Source organism: Sylvia atricapilla, chromosome 19, assembly GCF_009819655.1.
Source record: "Sylvia atricapilla isolate bSylAtr1 chromosome 19, bSylAtr1.pri, whole genome shotgun sequence".
In the NCBI taxonomy this organism is placed as follows: Eukaryota; Metazoa; Chordata; class Aves; order Passeriformes; family Sylviidae; genus Sylvia; species Sylvia atricapilla.
Genome location: NC_089158.1, coordinates 4104598 through 4118204, shown reverse-complemented (window position 1 = coordinate 4118204; position 13607 = coordinate 4104598). Strand labels below are relative to the sequence as shown.

Sequence of the window (13607 nt, the reverse complement as noted above, 5' to 3'; positions counted from 1 at the left end):
CCTGTCCCCTCACCTACACCTGTCCCTGTCTCATCACCTGACCCTGTCCCTGCCCACCCACCCGTCCCTCTCCCATCACCTGGCCCTACACTTTCATCTCCACCTACAGCCATGCCTGCCCCTGCCCTTATCCTGTTCATACTGCCGCCTCTCCTTGTCCCTCCTTCCCTTTCCCTTTCCCCGGCCGCTCCGCGCTCCCCCCGCCGCCGCCATTTCCCGCCGCTGGGGCCGGGCCGCGGTGCGCGCCGGGAACGGGAACGGGAACGGGCACGGGCACGGGGCTGGGTACGGCCGGGCCGGGAACGGGAACGGGAACGGGCACGGGCACGGGGCTGGGTACGGCCGGGCCGGGAACGGGCACGGGGCTGGGTACGGCCGGGCCGGGGACTGGGGACGGGCACGGGGCTGGGTACGGCCGGGCCGGGAACGGGAACGGGCACGGGGCTGGGTACGGCCGGGCCGGGAACGGGAACGGGCACGGGGCTGGGTACGGCCGGGCCGGGAACGGGAACGGGAACGGGAACGGGAACGGGAACGGGCACGGGGCTGGGTACGGCCGGGCCGGGGACTGGGGACGGGGACTGGGGACGGGCCGGGGACTGGGGACGGGCCGGGGACTGGGGACGGGCCGGGCCGGGGACTGGGGACGGGCCGGGGACAGCCGGGGCTGGGGACGGCCGGGCCGAGATCCCCGTGTCCCGCCGGGGTCCCCGCTGTCCCCGTGTCCCGCCGGGGTCCCCGCTGTCCCCGCGCCCCTGACGCCGCGTTTGCCTTGCAGGAGGCCCAGGATGGCGGAGAGACCGGAGGACCTGAACCTGCCCAACGCCGTCATCACCCGCATCATCAAGGAGGCGGTGGGTGCCGGGCCCCGCGGCCCAGCGGAGCGGGGCGTGTGGGGGCCCTGGCCCCGGGAGCTCCCGGCCTCTCGAGAGCCCGGCCCCGGGAGATGCCGGCCCCGGGAGGTCCTGGCCCCGGCTAATGCCGGCCCCGGGAGATGCCGGCCCCGGGAGATGCCGGCCCCGGGAGCGCCGGGCCCTGGCCCCAGCCGTGTCCCCGCCCGCGGGGCCCTTGCTCCGGCCTGGCCCCAGTCGGGTGCACTCGCAGCAGTGTCCCAAGGGGTGCTCCACCAGTGCAGCTCCCAGAACCAGGCCCCCCAAAACCTCAGCACACAAATCTGTGTTCATATAAAAACCCAGAGTGATTCCCAGTGGTTATTTAGTACGCTTGGTCTGGAGCTCTGAGGTGTTGCTGAGCTGATCTGGGCCTGGCAGGCGTGTCAGGAGCTGCATAGTTACAGCATGAGTTACCTGGAGATAGTGGCCAGACCCCAAACTCGAGTCACTGGGCTTCTGCTCAGTTCTGTGCCTTTGAGGGTCACATCCCTACTGCCCTTGGCTTCCAGCTGGGAGCAGAGCTCCTGTGACAGTACCCCAGAGCAGTCCCCAGTTCTTCTGGGCCCTCTGAGTGCCTTAACAAACTGACACATGAATTAGGTGAGTTTAAGTCGATTTTAGCAGCTGCTGATTAAAAACTAGATTTGTTTTTCAGCTTCCTGATGGAGTCAATATTTCCAAAGAAGCCCGGAGTGCCATCTCCCGAGCAGCCAGTGTGTTTGTGCTGTATGCAACATCATGGTAAGTCACTGGGGCACTTGATTCACCTCTGCTGGCTTGGGGACTCTGGCCCACTGTTGGCTCCTGTATTGTCTGTTTATATAAATAAACCAGGCTGGCAGGCTGCAGCAGGTGGCTTTAGGCTTCCCAGAGCATCCCATGGGAAGGTAGCTGGGCTCTGGACACGGCCATGGCCCAAAAAGAGGGGTCCCAAACTGCCATTAACCTGAGAGCAAAGCTGCACAGCCTCCCTGGCAAAGGCAGGAGCACTTGACTCATTTTCTGGCTCTTCATCATGAAGCTGTGTTGAGGCAAGAGCTGCCACAGAGGACACAGTCACATTTTTGGGGTGGTTTGGCATATTCTCTGCAGGCAGTCACTTCTCTAGTGTCAGGTGCTTCCAGGGCTGTGTGGAACTGTCACAGACAAGGTTCAGGCTTTGTCCTCCTGCTTGTAGAAAAGGTCTGTGCAAGCAAAAACTAACACTGTGGGAAAGCCAGTGTAAACAAAAATGTCTCAAACCTCCTCTAGTAAATGATAAAAAACCCCTAAATGTTTAGGGGATGGCTTTTTAAAGTTCCTTGTGAGTTTAACAAACAAGATGGAGTTGCTAACAGTTTCCAATTACCTCTCACTTTGGTTCTGCCTAGTGCAAATAACTTTGCCATGAAGGGGAAGAGGAAAACCCTGAATGCTGGGGATGTGCTGTCTGCCATGGAGGAGATGGAGTTCCAGAGATTTGTGGCCCCTCTGAAGGAATCCCTGGAAGGTACTGTGCTCCACGGGTGTCCAGGGACTCTGAGAGGCACTGAGTCCTGTTTTCCTGGAACGCTGGACAAGCAACACTTATTGCCTGTCTTGTTTCTCTTCTCTTTGCCCAGCATCCTACACTGCAGTTTGCCTGGGGAATAACTAATGTGCACCTTAACGGGACTGGGATAACATTATTGCACAACTGATGAGGATTGAGAAAGTCTCATCTGCTCTCACTCCCCTATTATGTTTATCTAAGGAAAGCCGTAGGTGCTGCCTGTAAATGTGACCTCCTGCATCCTTTTCAGCATTTTTCTGCTGAAATTTAACCTGATTTCCTATGGAGCTGCTCAGCACAGCTCAGCTCGTAGGGTGAGTTGTGCTCTGAGTTCCCTGCTCCCCTCGAAAGCCGGGAGAGCAAGTGGACATTGGACCTCAGCCACTGACCTGTCCGTGCCTGCACCAACCCCTCACTGTCCCTCTCCTCCAGTTTACAGGCGTGAGCAGAAAGGAAAGAAGGAGGCCAGGAAAGATAAAGACAAGAAGACAGACTCGGAGGAGCAAGATAAGAGCCGAGAGGAGGACAATGATGAGGATGATGAAAGAATGGAGGAGGAAGAACAAAATGAAGAGGAAGAGGTGGATAACTGAGCTGGCTCACGGGCAGGGGCTGGGGTGTGCTCAGAGGGATATAAACGCTGTAAATCGACCTTGCTATGTCCCCTGGTTTCCATCAGAGCTTTGTACTGCCCCTCTGTGGCCTGTCCCTTTTGGCCTGTAACTTGTACACAAAGGACTCAGCTGAAGCTTTTCCCGTGGCAGGGTGGCTCCTCCCTGTGCCTGGGGGGCAGGGGCTACCTGGGCTTTTGATGCTGGGCTGGCTCTGAAAGAGAGGAAAAAAGAACTGGTGGGTGTTCAGTGCAGAAACTGGCCAGGAGAACATGAGACTCCTGAATGTAAGGGGCTGAATCCAATAGATCTTTCATAGATCACTTCTGGGGTGTAGAACATAGGTGATGATGTCCTGAGTCTTGGAAGCTGCACACTGAAGCTTTTGATCCAAGTGAGTTTTCTTCCCTTTGTTTCCTTGCATCCTGGCTGTGCCTTCTCTCCCTGCTGTACTGTGACAGTGACACTGTGTCCTTCAGCCTGAGCAGCAGCTCAGGGTGGCTGTACAGGGACCTTGAGTTCACTCACTGACTCACCCAAACTAACCCAAATCTGATAAACGCACAGTGCTGACGGTGTAAACTGGACGCTGAAAGAGTCTTTGAGAGCCTTGAGAGACAAAGAGGAGATTGATTTAAATTCTGAAGCACAATGAGGGGCTAAAATGAGGAGCAGGGCTGAAAACAGGTGGCTCTGTGCAGTGCTGGGGGTGTGACAGGTGAGTGGTGGCACTGGGGTCTGGTGGTGTCCCCTGTCCCCCTGCAGCAGCAGCTCCTGCAGCAAGCTGAGATGGGATAGAACAGAGTGGTAAATTGTGGTGGTTGTTTTTTCCTCTTTTCCCAGCTGGAATGACCTAATTTCATCCAAGGTCTCTCTGTAGCCTGGTCATTCCAGAACACTGATGCCTCTGGGAGGGCAGCAGGAGCAGTGTGTGTCCACCTTGGGGGACATGTGGTGTCAAAAAAAGGCTCCTGCAAGAAAGATGAGAGAAGCTCTTGGTATCCCTTGTGCTAGTGTAGGTTTGTGCTTTTCCACTTGAACTCTTAGTTCTGTGCCTTTCTCACTCAGAAAGTTTTAGATATTTTTAAAACCTCCGAGTTTTGATGATGTGCAGTTTTAAAACAGCATTTGTGAGGAATCCTGGATCCTTTCCACCAAAACATGGTGGCAGCTACCCACAAGAACCACCCTGCCTTCCTGCTTTTCTGGCACACTGGATTTTCATATGCAGAGAAGCCCAACTTGTGAAAAGAACTGAATCAACACAGATTTTCTACTGTCTAGTTTCTGCTGGCATTCAGTCAGGCTGTGGAAAGCCTGAGCTGATTTGTTCCCAACATCTCTGATAAACACCCACCTTCCAGCTCTTTTTCCTCTCCTTTTTTTCTCTTCAGCACATATCTGGGGTGCATATTCCGGAAGGGAATGAGATCTAAATAAAAGCCACATTTTTTTTTACAGAAATGGAGTCTCCTATTTCAATCAGTTATAAAATGAGCAGGTTGTGGTTGCATAAGTGGGATGAGAGCATGCAGCCAAGGCAGCAGGGAATGCTCTGGGAAATGGTTTCTGGGGCAGCTGACATGGAGGAGGATGAGGGGAGGATGAAGGCTGCTGCAGCCTGGCCTCTGGGGGTGAGGAGGGGATTTCCAGGTCGCTGATGTTTGCTGGGAGAAGGAGCCTTCAGCTCACCCTCACTCCAGGGAGAGGTTCTAGGCTGGGGAAGATCCAGGATCTGGATCCAGGCTTTCTGCACTGGAGTGAGCCAGGGAATGATGCTTTGCTGGGGAGTTACACAGTGTCCTGCACCAAACCTGATCCTGGTATCTCCTCTGCTCTGAGAGACCAAGGCAGGGCTCTGGGCTTCCTGGGCCTGGCAGACCCCCAGCACCCCAAAACCCAGCTCCAGCTGTCTCTGCAGCACCCCAACACCCTGCTCTGCACCACCACAGCCTCTCAGCCAAACACTCCAGCACTCTAAACCCTCACAGCACCCCAATGTCCTGCCCCAACCACTCCGGAATCCCAAAACCTGGCTCCAGATTCTCCCACAGCGCGCTAGAACTGGACTGCACAGACCTCCAGCACCCCAAAGCCCTGCTCCATGCCCCCCTCAGCACCCCAAAACCTGGCTCGGCATCCTGCAGCACCCCAGAGCTTTGCTCCAGCCTCCATGAGCCCCCAATCCTGAGTTCTGCACCCCCCCTAGAACCCCAAAGCTCTGCTCCAATCCCCCCAGAAACCCAAAACCTGAGTCCACCCGCAGCACCCCCAAACCTGGCTGTGGGTGCCCCTACAGCACTGCGGAACCGATTGCTTGGCCCCAGCAGCAGAGCCTGTCCCCGCAGCGCTCCGAGGGCCATGTCCCCCGAGGCCGTGCCCCATGTCCCCTCCACGTCCCCCTATGTCCCTCCCATGTCCCTCCCATGTCCCCCCATATCCCCCCCATGTCCCTGTCCCTGTCCCTGTCCCTGTCCCCGTCCCCGTCCCCGTCCCCGTCCCCGTCCCCGCCCCAATCCAGCCCCGCTCCCCCCGCGCCGCCTTTCCCGCGCTCCCCCCGCGAGACTTCCCGCCAGCCCCTCCGCGCGGGGCGGGGCCGTGCCCTTTGGGGGCGTGGTTATGCAAATCGCGCGGGCGCTGTGGCACGGCCGGAGCGGACGCGGCGATCGGTGAGTGCCGGGAGCGGGACCGGGAACGGGGCCGGGAACGGGGCTGGGAACGGGGCTGGGGCAGGCACCAGAGCTGGGGCTGGGCCGTCCGGCCCTCCTCCGGCCCCCGACCCCCGACCCCGGCCCCTTGCAGTGCTGCCGGGGAATGACTCCAGGGACAGGGCCTGGCCGCGCTCGGCTGCAGGCAAGAAGGGCAGCCCCGGGTAAGGCATTAAGGACAACCCAGGTTTTGCTAAGTTTTGCTCGGTTTTTACTCCTTTTTTTGCACGGTCACCGTGGCAACGGCGGGGGACGCAGCGAGCAGCGTGTGATGCTGCGAGCTGGCGTTGGTGCCGAGCTCCCGCTTGTCCTGGGCTGTAATTCCAGACTCCTGAGCATCCCTGTTCCCATTCTGGAGCGGGAAACCTGCCCTGACAGCTTGACCTTCGTAGGTAGCTCTTAATTAACCCTGGAACGGCTTGGCCTTCATTAGTGGCTGTGAATTAAGCCACAGCTCCGTTGTGTGCCTGGGGAGCTCCGCTTTCCTAGAACACCGCGGTCCGTCCCCAGCTGGGATTTTGGGAGCTTGCATGTCCCTGGGATTTAGCTAAAGAGTTGTGCTCACGTCTGAGGCCACGTGCGCCTGTGTGTCCTGAAATGCTGGGACACCTCCTGCTGCCAGGATGAGACGGGAGGGAACAAACGCTCCCAGCTCCTGGGGAGCTGTCGGGGGCCGGAGCAGCGCCGGCTCTGCCTCCAGCCCGTTCCCGAGAATTGTCCCGCCGGTGCCGGGGCCGAGGGCCGGCGTGTGTCGGGTTGTCCCGTTGGGAAGTCGCTCCCCGTCCCCGCAGAGCAGCGAGGCAGCCGGGCAGTGCCGCAGGCCCGGGCTGGGCACAGCCGCGGGGTCGGGGCTGCGCCTTTGGACCGCTCCCGGTGCGGAGGAGCAAAGGTGAAGCCGCTCTGCTGCCGACCTGTCCTTGAACTTTGCCCGGAGCGAAGAGCTTTAGAAACACAGGTTTGGGCCTTGGATGTTGAGGAGAGGTTAATTTGCTCTGCCGAGAGCCCTGCGGCATCCCGAGGGGAACGGCCCCAGCGCAGTGTCCCCACGGCACAGCCTCGCCCCGCCGCCCTGCCCTCCTTCCCCCATGTCCCCGGCTGTGCCACCCCGGTGCCCTCGTCCCACCGGCTGCCCAGCGTGTCCAGCAGCTTGTCCTGGACGTGGGGCTGGGCAGGAGGACCCGGCCCAGCAGCCTGGGACCCACCCGTGCCGCTCTTATCTGGGCACTGCAATCCCAGCCGGTGCCGTCTCCGCCTCCTCCAGAGCGCGGTTTCTGGAGCTGTGGCCTCTATCTGTCCCATCCAGTCAGGTGCCTCTGGTCCCACCCGGCCCCCTCCCCTCCCTCTGCTGGGATTAACTGTTTAAAGCATTTTTGGATTCTCGAGGTGGGTTTTGTTCACTGAGCCCTTTGTTTGCCTTTGCCTGGAGCCCTGCCTGGAGCCAGGCGCCTGCTGGAGCTGCCAACTCCGGTTCACCCGAGGGCTGTCCCTGTCCCTGGAGTAAGGACTGGGGCGGCAGCGTTCCAAGGGCTAAAAATGACCTGCCAAAGGATGCCCTGGTGCTGTCAGCGTGCCTGTCAGCTGCTCTGCATCCCCCACGAGCACCACCTATGTTTTTATTCGGGGTTTTTATATGTCTAACCAAGAGGGGCCTTTCCTCATCTCCAAGCAGAAATGATTCTTTGGGGTATGAGAGGCTCAACTCCAGCCCTGGACTGAACACAATTCCCCTTCGTTCCAAGGGTCCTGTGCACTGGGGTGCTCTGACAGAGCTTGGCTCCATATTAGAACATCTTAAGTGTTCTGAGCATGTAAAATAGGTGACACACCTCATATTAAAGGTTTTCCAGAAGAACTGAGCTGTCTCCTGCCCAGCTCTTATTACTGGCTGGTGTCTTGGGTGCCAGTGTAAAACTTTGTCCCCTGGATTCTGTGCTGGGAGCTGTGCCTGCAGAGAGACTCCGATCCCACTCTGTTCTCTGGAGAGTTTGGATGCACGCTGGGGGTCAGCGAGATTAACCCCTCCTGGGATGGGACCAAGGCTGCTCCTGAGATGGGTGCCATCCTCCTGCTGTTCCATCTCCCTGGGGGAGCCCTGCCCAGGATACTCACAGGAATCCACTTGCTCTGTCAGAATCCTGTCTCAGCTCTGCTCCTGCCCACCTCTCTCAGGCTCCAGCTCCCAAAAATCCAGGTTCTTCAGCAGGAATTTGCTTTGTCTCCCAGGGCACTCGAGCTCCTCTGCACTGGGTGTTCAGGGGCTGTAGCTCTGTGTGAGTAGCCAGAAGTCCCTGGAGCTGCTCTGCACAAACAGTCCCTTGTTGAGGTTGTGCAGCTGTTCCTCTACACTGCAGCCAAACACCTCGTCCCAGGAGAGCTCCCTTCCCACGGCCCCTTCCATTGCATCCACCAGCAGCGTGGTGGTGGGAATTGAGCCCTCGTGGAAGTGTAATTCTTAATGGTCTGATCACAGAATTACTACTAGATCTGCTAGAGAAGAAAACATTGCTACAGAAGAAGCCTCAGCCATGAGATAGCTAATGACTGATTTATGTGTGTTTTGTTCCCTCTGAAATCAGTTTTGCCCAGCTCCACGGTTTTCGTTTTCCAGCAGTTAAGTGGCCACTGGAGTTGTGTAACTGTGAGAATTTTGTGATAGCTTTAGAGGCCTGGATGGTCCTGTGCCTCTCTCCTCCAGTGCCCCTACTCTTCTGTAACTGCACCTTCACACTGCAGCCATAAATGTGTGATGCTACACAGAATCATGGAATGGTTTGGGTTGGAAGGGACCTGAAAGATCACACAGAGCAGCTCTGTATCCTCTCCATACAAAAAACTGTCACACAGTTTCTCAGCACTAAGGAAAAGTAAAATGAGTGAAGAATTACCCTCTTGGGGCTCAGGGAAAGGAGCCTGTGGAGGGTGAACATGATTCTGCTGGGGGAGATGGTCAGTGGCTGAAAATGGGGGGTTCACACACAGAACTGGGAGGTTTGTGGAGTCACTGGCACCCCTGTTAAAGGGCTGTGCTGTAATTGCTGATGGGGGTCCTGCAGCACCCCTGGGTGCCCGGGGTAGGTGGGGTGGAGCTGCCTGGGCTGCAGTTCATGGCCTGGCATGGGACAGGCTCAGTCCTGCAGTGGCTGCCTGGACCCCAGCCCCTCCTCACGTGTGCCAAGAGCAGCAGCTCACCAGGGCCCCGCTGGTTTGTTTTGGTGTTTCAGAGTCTCCTTGCCTGACAGCAGAGCCCACCATGCAGGCAGACTCTGTTCTCCACAGCGGCTACTTCCACCCCGTGCTGCGCTCCTGGCAGTGCACAGCCACCACCTTTGATGCCTCCAACCTCATCTACCCCATTTTTGTCACGTGAGTGAGCCCCAGCTCTCGGGGCAGGGATGGACCTGCCTCAGGGTGACTGCCTGGGCCCATCCCTGCAGCCCCCTGAGCTCTTAAATAGGTTCAGAGCTCTTTGGACAGGTCTGGGAGAGAGGCCTCCTTCCCACACTGAGTGCTCATGTCTCTGTCCCCTCCCACAGTGACAGCCCTGATGCCGTGGAGCCAATTCCCAGCCTCCCTGGACAAGCCAGGTATGAATCCAGCCCTCCAGTGGCTGCTGTGCCCTGTGTCTGGGTCATTTATGCCCTGAGCATGAGCCAGGGGGAGGTTCCCAGCCCTCTGGTTCCTGCTTTGGAGATCTCCCAGCATCTGGCAAAGTGGGAAGGTTCATCCAATAAGGGAGTGGAGGGAATCATGCAGGGAATGCTGGAAAAGTGTCAGTACTGGGAGGGACAGCCCCAGGGTCTGGCTCTGTCCCAGAGCACTCCCAGGCTGTGGCAGAGGGAGGCTGGAAGTGACCAGGGTTTCCAGCAGCAGCCACAAAACCGCTGCAAGGACGTGGGATCTGGGCCTGCAATGGATCTGGCAGCTCCCCTCTGCATCTGCTGCCACATTGGCAGGGCTTTGGGCAGGGCTGCTGTGATGGGAAAGTGGGCTGGATGTGCACCAGGGACACCAAGATAAGGGAGCCAAGGGCAGGGTATGCCCATCCCTCCAGAGCAGTGTCCGTGCCGGGCAGATAGTGCTCCTGGAGCCCCAGATAAGGGCTCAGATTGTTCCTCCCAGTGTTCAGGCAATACCTCCCCTGCGCCTCCAGGCACTGCCTGGTGATGCTGGATTGCTCACAGGTCAGCACCCCAGCCCCAGGGCAGCTCTCCCCACGGAGCAGGGCTGGGGGCCTGGCAGCTGCTTCCCTTTGCCCTGCCCAGGTATGGAGTGAACAAGCTGGAGGGGATGCTGCGGCCCCTTGTTGACGATGGCCTCAAGTGTGTGCTCATCTTTGGGGTGCCCAGCAAGGTCCACAAGGTCAGTGCACGTGTGTGGGGGTGCTGGGACAGCCACAGGGCTGTCAGAGCAACGTGGGGCTGGGTGGGGGGTGGTCTCCCGACCAAACAGGAGCAGTTCAGGGTCTCTGGCTGTGATTACAGCCCACTCAGCACAGCACGTGGGAATGGGAAATTGCAGTGATGCCAAGAAAGTCCTCAGAGCTCTGCAGGTGGCCCCAAAACCTGCCCTAGCTGCCCGTCACCCTTTTCCTTCAGTGGGGTCACACCATCCAGCCTTTGGGATCCCACAGTTCAGGAAACACTTCCTAGGCAGAGGCTGCCACAGAGGAACCAGTGGGAAGTGTCAGAGCTGTGCAAGCTGAGGTGTTTCTGCCCTCACAGGATGAGAGAGGCTCTGCTGCTGATGCCGAGGGCACTCCTGCCATCCAGGCCATCAGGAAGATCCGCTCCACCTTCCCAGAGCTGCTGATTGCCTGTGATGTCTGCCTGTGCCCTTACACCTCACACGGGCACTGTGGTGAGCACGGGTCACAGGGCTGGGCTGTGCCCTGGGCCTTCTCCTGCCTCTGGGAGCCTCTGGGATTTGCCATCTTCTGCTGAGGGTCTGGTCAGCTCCTGCTTCCTACTCTACTGGTGTAGTTGATCCTGGGTGACCTCTCCTGGGTTTTGACCACAGGGTGGGAGACACAGGTGGTTCAGACCCTCCCTGAGCACACCTCTGTGTCTCCCATCTCTGCCTTCCCTTCCCTGGAGCACCCACATGCTGTGTCCACTCCCCAGAGGGTTCCCTTATCCACCTCCCTTAACACATCAAGTTCCCCACTGCTGCCCTGAGCATCTCCACAGCTTGTCCCCACAGCCACACTTCCCTGGGGACTGAGGCACCAGCTGTCCCTCCCCTGTGTAACCCCAGGTTTGTCTCCCAGGCATCCTGCGTGAAGACGGCACCATCCAGAACGAGCTCAGCTGCCAGCGGCTGGCAGAGGTGGCACTGGCTTATGCCAAAGCAGGTGGGGAGCCCCGGGCAGTGACCCCCCCAGTTTGGCTCACAGAGCTGCCCCTCTCTGGCTCTGGGTAAAAAGGCAGACTGAGGCTGGCTCCAGCTGGGAGTGCTGCCCTGCCCTGTCTGTCCCTGCAGGCTGCCACATCGTGGCCCCCTCGGACATGATGGACGGGCGCATTGCAGCCATGAAGCAGGCGCTGATCTCCAACGACCTGGGCAACAAGGTGAGCTGGGGACCTGCCTGTGCCACAGGCACAAGCCACATCCCTGGAGGCTGCAGCTCAGGGGACAGGGCAAGTGGCAGAGGGGCAAACCTCCCCTTGGTACCAGGGGCATTGCCCTGCCCCAGCACACACTGGCCTTGGCTGGGCCCAGACCTCTGGCAGGGGGAGGATAAAGCTGTGGGAGGGAATCTGTCCTGTCCCAGCACTGGGATGTGGCCTGAGCTCCCAGCCCTGACGGCCCTTCTCTGCCCTGCAGGTCTCAGTGATGAGCTACAGCGCCAAGTTTGCTTCGTGCTTCTACGGCCCCTTCAGGTGGGTCTGTCCCTCGGACACGTGTGCCCAGCTGCTGGGAGTGCATTCCCAGGGAGTTACTTGGGAAAGGAGCTTTGCCCAGAGCCTGGGCTGCACATGAGGCCACATTGGTCACTTTGCAGCACCCTACTCCTACTTCTCCGTGCAAAAAGAGACAAATGAACCTTGCCCAGGAGAGGCTGGCTGGCGGGAAGGTCACTGAAGGGTGATCTTTCATCCCAGCCCTTCACCTGCTCAGGTGCTGGTGGCAAGGCAAGCAGACAGGGAGCTGCTTGCAGCTTCCAGAAGCAGTCAGGAGTCTCAGGAGTCAGTTGCCCCACAGGGTGACTTCAGGGACAAGCCTCAGCTTAGTCAGCTGTTAGACCTTGTCCCAAGGACAGCCTGACCCTGGCAGGGTATCCCTGAGGAACCTGTCTTGGAAAAGAACCCAACACAATTTTACCCAGACTCTGGGCATGGGGAGGACAGTGGGTGTTGAAACAGCTCCCAGGGCCAGCCTGGGCCTGCAGGACCTCCCAGAGCAATCCCTGGGTGCTGAACTGCATCAGGAGTGCCCCCTTTTTCTGGCTCGGTGACTCAGATGCTTGTCCTGGCCTGTCCTCGTGTTTCTGAAGCTGTACGAGGTGGGAGGCAGGGATTCCTCACCCCCTGCCCTCTGCCCCTCTGCAGGGACGCCGCGCTGTCCAAACCTGCCTTTGGGGACCGGCGCTGTTACCAGCTGCCCCCGGGCGCCCGGGGCCTGGCCGTGCGTGCTGTGGTGAGCGTGGGCTCCGGGCTTGTGGCTGTGGGGTGATGGTTGTGGGGTGGGACACCCTCAGTGGGGTGAATGCTCTGGGGTGGGACACCCTCACACTGTGCATGGGTGATCACACTCCTTAGAGCTTGGGGTGAACAAAAGGTTGGGAGACAAATGGTCAAGGGCCTTCCCCTTCCATGAGCCAAAGAACCACGAGGCCCGTCAGCCTGGCAGAGCTGGTCCGTCCCGGTGTGTGCCCGAGGGCTGAGCACTGGGAGCCGTGCAGTTGCCCGTGCCCTGCTGTGGCTTGGGGTGTCAGGTGCAGGGACACAAAGCTGTCCCCAGACACCACTTGTATGGCATGGGGAGCACCAGCCACCTTGGCCATGAGGGGCTCCCGGCCTCCTGTGATCCCTCCTGGGGACAACAGCCACTGGCTCCAAACTCCTGGGGAAAATCCAGTTGTTGTTGTCCCCGCGCTGCCGCGGCAGGACCGGGACGTGCGGGAGGGCGCGGACATGCTGATGGTGAAGCCGGGGATGCCCTACCTGGACCTCGTGAGGGACGTCAAGGCTCGGGTGAGGACCCGCGTGGCAGGGAGGGCTGTGGGCAGGGGCCGGGGGGTCCGTGCGCCGGGACGGGCGCTGGAGCATCGGCGGTGCGCGGGCGGGCCGGGCTGGCGCCGCCGCTGACGCGCTCCCGCAGCACCCCACGCACCCGCTGGCCGTGTACCACGTCTCGGGGGAGTTCGCCATGCTGTGGCACGGGGCGCAGGCCGGCGCCTTCAGCCTGGAGGCGGCGGTGCAGGAGGCGATCACGGCCTTCAGGCGCGCAGGTGAGGCTGCGATCCCCTGTCCCCCTCTCTATCCCCCGTGTGCCTGGGCTGGCTCCAGCGTGTCGTCTCTCCGCAGGGGCCGACATCATCATCACCTACTTCACACCGCAGCTGCTCCGCTGGCTGCGGGAGGAGAAGGGCCGGCACTGAGTGCGGCCATTGCGGCTGGGGCGGGTTCTGCGGGCTGGGAGGGAATTCCGGGCTGGGAGGGTTCTCCGGGAGGGGCGGGTGTTCCGGGCTGGGAGGGTTCTCCGGGAGGGGCGGTGCTTCCGGACAGCGGCGCAGGTGGGTCCCGGCGCAGCCCCAGCCCGCAGCCCCCGCCCACCAGGACTCGGCCCGGTAAGCGTCGGGACCGCCCCGCACCTCGGGACACGCGGGGGCACCGCGAGCCCGCGCCTGCGTTCCAGCGGTGCT

The 13607-nt window shown here is 59.8% G+C and overlaps 2 protein-coding genes across 3 annotated transcripts; both read left to right on the top strand.

The window, feature by feature from the left end:
* Nucleotides 1–315: 315 nt before the first annotated feature.
* On the top strand, nt 316–4492 carry POLE3 (DNA polymerase epsilon 3, accessory subunit). Of its 2 annotated transcripts, XM_066332549.1 has the most exons (5): nt 316–336; nt 779–854; nt 1549–1634; nt 2264–2382; nt 2857–4492. In XM_066332549.1, the coding sequence occupies exons 2-5, from the start codon at nt 789–791 to the stop codon at nt 3015–3017; spliced, it is 432 nt and encodes a 143-aa protein (XP_066188646.1). In that variant the 5' UTR covers nt 316–336; nt 779–788; the 3' UTR covers nt 3018–4492. The 2 variants fall into 2 exon arrangements, with proteins under 2 accessions (XP_066188646.1, XP_066188645.1); XM_066332548.1 differs by lacking the exon at nt 316–336 and having other exon boundaries at nt 735–854.
* A 1161-nt stretch (nt 4493–5653) lies between these two features.
* ALAD (aminolevulinate dehydratase) lies at nt 5654–13389 on the top strand. Its single transcript, XM_066332546.1, has 12 exons — nt 5654–5704; nt 8965–9106; nt 9277–9327; nt 10006–10102; nt 10465–10600; nt 11010–11093; nt 11222–11310; nt 11567–11622; nt 12292–12379; nt 12850–12936; nt 13064–13193; nt 13270–13389. Exons 2-12 carry the CDS (start codon nt 8994–8996, stop codon nt 13341–13343), a joined length of 1005 nt encoding a protein of 334 aa, XP_066188643.1. The 5' UTR covers nt 5654–5704; nt 8965–8993; the 3' UTR covers nt 13344–13389.
* The last annotated feature ends 218 nt before the right edge of the window (nt 13390–13607 follow it).

Bases quoted from the DNA above. Each gene is read 5' to 3' on its own strand.
- POLE3 (XM_066332549.1), top strand. From the start codon at position 789: ATGGCGGAGAGACCGGAGGACCTGAACCTGCCCAACGCCGTCATCACC. The intron at 855-1,548 runs GTGGGTGCCGGG...TTTGTTTTTCAG, and splicing joins CCCGCATCATCAAGGAGGCG to CTTCCTGATGGAGTCAATAT. The intron at 2,383-2,856 runs GTACTGTGCTCC...CCTCTCCTCCAG, and splicing joins TCTGAAGGAATCCCTGGAAG to TTTACAGGCGTGAGCAGAAA.
- ALAD (XM_066332546.1), top strand. From the start codon at position 8,994: ATGCAGGCAGACTCTGTTCTCCACAGCGGCTACTTCCACCCCGTGCTG. The intron at 11,623-12,291 runs GTGGGTCTGTCC...GCCCCTCTGCAG, and splicing joins TGCTTCTACGGCCCCTTCAG to GGACGCCGCGCTGTCCAAAC. The intron at 12,937-13,063 runs GTGAGGACCCGC...GCGCTCCCGCAG, and splicing joins TGAGGGACGTCAAGGCTCGG to CACCCCACGCACCCGCTGGC.